The sequence below is a fragment of the Microchirus variegatus genome (assembly GCF_963457635.1).
Source record: "Microchirus variegatus genome assembly, chromosome: 23".
Taxonomy (NCBI): domain Eukaryota; kingdom Metazoa; phylum Chordata; class Actinopteri; order Pleuronectiformes; family Soleidae; genus Microchirus; species Microchirus variegatus.
In genome coordinates this window covers 18,798,999-18,804,565 of record NC_139824.1, presented here as the reverse complement: position 1 = coordinate 18,804,565, position 5,567 = coordinate 18,798,999, and the positions used below count along the sequence as shown (strand labels likewise).

General features: G+C 37.0%; 2 protein-coding genes across 3 annotated transcripts in view; one reads left to right on the top strand and one right to left on the bottom strand.

Annotated features, from left to right (window-relative positions):
* Positions 1-3,238, bottom strand: part of dtd1 (D-aminoacyl-tRNA deacylase 1) — a 3,889-nt gene extending 651 nt beyond the window's left edge. The window contains exons 1-5 of the mRNA XM_083909263.1: positions 3,115-3,238; positions 2,856-2,946; positions 1,232-1,467; positions 1,016-1,113; positions 1-249 (exon numbers count right to left, since the gene is read on the bottom strand). The exon at positions 1-249 is cut by the window's left edge and continues 651 nt beyond it. Coding sequence (XP_083765389.1) covers positions 97-249; positions 1,016-1,113; positions 1,232-1,467; positions 2,856-2,946; positions 3,115-3,157 — 621 coding nt within the window. The 5' untranslated portion in view covers positions 3,158-3,238 and the 3' untranslated portion in view covers positions 1-96. The remainder of the gene's footprint in view (positions 250-1,015; positions 1,114-1,231; positions 1,468-2,855; positions 2,947-3,114) is intronic.
* Positions 3,239-3,729: 491 nt separating this feature from the next.
* LOC310943637 (small integral membrane protein 26-like) lies at positions 3,730-5,567 on the top strand. Of its 2 annotated transcripts, XM_083909266.1 has the most exons (3): positions 3,730-3,943; positions 4,893-5,073; positions 5,236-5,567. In XM_083909266.1, exons 1-2 carry the CDS (start codon positions 3,820-3,822, stop codon positions 5,069-5,071), a joined length of 303 nt encoding a protein of 100 aa, XP_083765392.1. In that variant the 5' UTR covers positions 3,730-3,819; the 3' UTR covers positions 5,072-5,073; positions 5,236-5,567. The 2 variants fall into 2 exon arrangements, with proteins under 2 accessions (XP_083765392.1, XP_083765391.1); XM_083909265.1 differs by having other exon boundaries at positions 4,893-5,567.

Sequence of the window (5,567 nt, the reverse complement as noted above, 5' to 3'; positions counted from 1 at the left end):
CGCCGTGAGAATGAGGAGGAGAAGTTGTTGTTGGTGTGTTAGAGAGTGCATGTTTTTGTGGGTTTCCTTGAAGACCTCACCCTGTTAACCTAGGACCTAGGTGGTCTCCCTCTCTGAAGACACGTCACCCTCTGCTCCACTGCTGGCGTTGTCCTGTCGGGAACGAGCTCCTTTCTCCCTGCTGGACTCTGAGGGCGTCTTAGATCGCGTCTTCTCCTTCCTCTGCTGCTGCTTCTCCTGCTTTGACAGCTGAAAACAGTCAGGACAAATAAAGGACAAGACAAACAGTTATCCGTTATCCACAGGACACGTGCAACGACTATTAGATCATTTAGTAAAAATACTCTGTAGATTATTAGGAGCATCTCCAGAAAGGGAAAAGGTGGCCTACTTTTATATTCTCTACTTCTTTCAAACGCAAGATTGACGACTGAATAAATTATTTTTATAAAAAATGATTTCACACCAACACCAAAGTTACAAAATAGCACATTTTAATATCCAGAGAGGAAAGAAATCATCCCACAACGCCTGCTACACAAACTAGGACCTCTGGGCTTCTATTTAAATGCTTCTGTCACTTTATTTTATTCCGTTGCACATATGTATAATATGTAATATATCGAATATGTACATAAGCACATATATCTAAATAACCTCTGCACTTTACCTAAACTTGTCTTAATTTTGTTGAAGACAATGTCTACGTAATTTCGTTCTGTATACACTCTGTGGATACTTGAATGACAATAAAGTCTGTCTAAGTCTAAGTCTAAATATAATAAAACAAAAACTAACAGCATCTTTATTCATTTATATATAGAATGTTTGGACTGTGAATTGTCTGCCATATTCTTCTTATCCTAATCTTTAAATATATTCCTGAAGAGAAACTGCACATATTTACACAAATTCTAGAGATAAAATAAGTCCATTTGAAACCCTGTGAAAAAAAAGTTTGTAATGTTTCTTTTGTTCCATCAGATAACTTGAACCTTCAAACTCCACGACCTACCTGTCTGGCATCAGAAGGACCAGCAGGTGAGCTCAGTTCAATGGTAACAGGTCCATCGTTCTGGATGTGGACCTGCATGACGGCTCCAAACTTCCCATCTAGGAGCAAAAAGAATAAACAACAAAGTCAAGTCAAGTTTGGTTGGAGCACACACACACACACACACACGCACACACGCACACACACACTACTGTAGGACTGTTAGTACTGACGCACCTTTGATGAGCTCTGGTTTGTAGGTGCTCCTCATGTTCTCCAGCATGTTGGTGTAAAAGGGCTGGGCCAGCTCTGCCGGCATGGCTGAGTGGAAGTCGGGCTTGTTGCCCTTGAGGATACACTGCAGAGTGAACTGGCTCACACACAGAACCTCAAAGTCCCGGTCCATGACACTTTTGCTCCACGCTCGGCCGTTCTCGTCTTCAAACAAGCGCAGGTTCAGGATCTTGCGTACCCTGACGAGAAACAGTGAAACTGCACATTCAGATTCAGAATACTTTATTAATCCCTGGGGGGGGGGGGGTTGTTTTTGTTCCAGATGCTCCGTGCAAAGTAGGTAAGAAATGCAGCACGAGGAAACAAGAGCTAAATATACAGGTATAAATAAAACGTAAATAAAAGGGTATTAAAAAATATATTAAAATATGCAATAATAAAGTAGACAATCTGGAAATATATACAATATACAGTGAATGTTAGTGTAAACAAATGAAAAGAGGTTTAGAGTTTATAGTATAGTATATAGTTTTTATAGTTTAAATTCTGCTTTACCACAAATAATTAGGCTTCAAATAAAATAAGTATTGACTAAGCATAAATATATATATATATATATATATATATACATACATATATACATACGTGTATATATACATACATACACACGTATATAATATATACATACACGTATATACATATATATATATATATATATATATATATATGTATACATATATATATATATATACGTATATACATGTATATATATATATATATATATATATATATATATACGTATATACATGTATATATATATATATATATACACACACACACACACACACACACAGGTATATATATATATACACACATATGCATATGTACATACATACATATATATATATATACACACACACATACATACATATATACATACATATATATATACACACACACATACATACATATATACATAAATATATACACACAAACATACATATATACACACATACACATAATATGTGTATATATGTATGTATATTTTACATACATACATACATACATATATACATACACATATACATACATACATATATACATACACATATACATACATACATATATACACACACACACACACACACACACATATATACACACACACACACACACACACACAGGTATATATATATATACACACATATGCATATGTACATACATACATATATATATATATACACACACACATACATACACATATACATACATACATATATACACACACACACACACACACACACACACACATATATACACACACACACACACACACACACACACACATATATACACACACACACACACACACACACATATATATATATATACATATATACATACATATGTATACACACACACACAAAGATACATACATATACTTGAAGTTGTAATATTTTGTGCATTTCACACATTATTATATATATATTGGACGGTGCGACGCAACATCACGATATGACGATACAACATCACGATATGCCGATACAGAAAGTCTAAGCGCGCATATCTTGTCTCATATAATTAGCATCTGTGGAGCGGTTCTGTGAACAGCGGTGTGTTTACTCACATGTAGTCCGCGTCTCTCTGCGTGTCCTCGGTAGATAAACCCAACAGCACACACAGTCCTCGACCTATACAACTCACCTGCTCCTCTCCCACTGCAGGAGACACACACACACGCACACACAGTAAACAAGAGTGACTATACACCTGTGCTAATGCTAATGCTAACCGGGCTGTGTAGGCACGGTAAGCTAGGCTAATGAATGAGAGCTGTTCTCTGTATGTGTGTGTGTGTGAGTGTAGCTCGACGTGAACGCACTTACCCGTCACTACGGCCTTGTTTACTCTCTGAATGACAGCTTTCATTTTGTTTTCTTTTGTTGTTGCTGTTGTTGTGTGTGAACTAACTGACAGCGCGAGCTCACACACGTCCGTCCAAAGAAAGGCGCAGCGACGCCCCCAAGCGGCCACAGCGCACGACACACGTACATGTAAAGTACTGCGAGACGTTTTTAACAACAGAGACAACGATGAAAAGAATTAGATTCAAAGTCAGAAATGTAATTCGATGTAATACGTTTAAAAGGAACTTAATCGTTAACGTGATATCGCTGATATATCCATGACTACCGCTGTACTGGAGGCTGCTGTTTTAGGCGACCACAGCGCCACCTAACGACTCGGATGACCAGAGACAGCAGTTTCTTACTTTTTGAATAAAAAAAATTATTACGTAAAATGTCTTTTGAAAGTAGGACATATGTTGACATACATTTAGATCAACCAAACAAATATGTATGTACAAATTAACCCAAATTCTGAAAAATAATAATCCGACTCACTCACACTCCAGTCCGCTTGGTGGCGGTAAAGCGCACCTACACTCGTTTGACGACTGGAAGTTCGGGTAGAGAAAAAAATAAAGTGCATCAAAGATGGCGGCGACCTGTCGTCAAAGGTGAAGAATCGTATCTTTGGGGATAAAAATCCTATTTTTATAGTCGCAGCAGCAGCAAAAGCAGGAAAACATGGAGCTGAAAGACTTGGCCAAGTGGAATAAAAGAGTGTCCATAGCGTACGCTATTGGTATCTGGAGCATGATCGTTTCATACGGTTATTTCAAATACACAGGGCGATATGAGGACATGCCCGGTGAGTGTACATACACACACACACACACACACACTGTAAATAATGTGTGCCACTTAATGTCTATTGTTAAAATTCTCAGTCCTATTTGTGTGTTTATGAGCAGAATAAGATGTTCGTCACAGGCCAAGGAACAAATGAATGATTTAATATTAGTAATAAATATTCAGGATATTTGTAAAAACAGTTACAGACACTATAAACTCATTGTTCTATGAGTCTGTATAATACACAGGGAAATGAAAAAGAGAGTAACAAAGACAATAAACTATTTTATAATATGTACACAGACTGAATAAGAGTAGTTGGTGTATTTTAGGATCTGCTCTACTGTACAAGAGCAGGTTTTCTCTGGTCAATCCACGCTCCATGTAACAATTAAATATGTTTTATTTGAACAGCACTTGAATATAGAGCTGCAACTAACGATTATTTTCTTAATCAATTAATCTGTCGATTATTTTCTCGATTAATTGATGAATCGTCTGGTCAATAACATGTCATAAAATGTTAAAAAACATTGATCAGTGTTTGTCAAAGCTGGAAATGATGATGTTCTCGAACGTCTTGTTTTGTTCACAAACCAAAATGGTTCAGTTTTAATGATTGTTTTAATGATTTAATTATTATTATTATAATTTCTTTGTTATGTGGAGCAAAGAAACAAAGAAAATATTCACATTTAAGAAGCAAAAAAAATTCAGAAATCTGGTTTTTAATCATGAAAAAAGCTTCAAACAGATTATCGATGATCAAAATAGTTGGCGATTCATTTAGTAATCGATTAATAATTGATTAATCGAATAATATATTAACTAAACAACAAATACATAAAACGCATCATCAAAGTTTATAATCAATGGATGGAAAATTCAGTTTTCCTCATCCCAGTTTACCCAGATATGAGACGACTCTTCCCTAAATCACTCTTGAATTTTCTCCTCTACTGCAGTGAAAAAGGAAGAGGAGACGCAGGAGCCGGAAGATCCAAATAAATTCATCTACAAGACCGCTCACAGCAAAACTGTCATGATCTACAAGGAGGACTTTGTTCCGTACACCACCAAGATCCAGAACTTCATCAGCACCTGGTTCAGCAGCGGACCTGGGAGTGGAGACGCGGGGAAGTAACTGTGCGTCAGTGCAAACAACAGACTGGATTCTTCTTGTTAGAATGTGTGAACTTGAACCTGCCATTGTGTTTGACTGTTTAAAGATAAACACGGGTTATTTTCATAATGCGGGTCCTTGAAAGTTTGTGAATTAACAACTGTTTTCATGCACCTTGTACAAAGACTCAGGCCTACACGGAACATACGTCAAGTTAAAACGACAACGCCGTGATGGGAGATCATGCAAAAAGAACAATGAGTGAGTCACGTTAAGCAGGACAAAGATCCCAAGGACAAAGACTTGTCCAGATGCAGAGCTGCAAACCTATAAAAGTGGACTCCATCATGGGCGAAGCAGCTCTTGCCCTCTCATCCTAACCTGTGTCAACATATTTGGTCCTTGAATTTAAGGTAATTCTTCCTGTAAAGTCCTTGAATTTGATGTCGACCAAGCTATGGGAACGATGTATGTTATTAACATAAAATGGCCAACTCAATGTCTAAATAAATGAATT

Excerpts from the sequence above, each read along its gene's own strand:
- LOC310943637 (XM_083909266.1), top strand. The coding sequence starts at position 3,820 with ATGGAGCTGAAAGACTTGGCCAAGTGGAATAAAAGAGTGTCCATAGCG. Across the intron at positions 3,944-4,892 it reads GCGATATGAGGACATGCCCG|TGAAAAAGGAAGAGGAGACG; the intron begins GTGAGTGTACAT and ends CCTCTACTGCAG.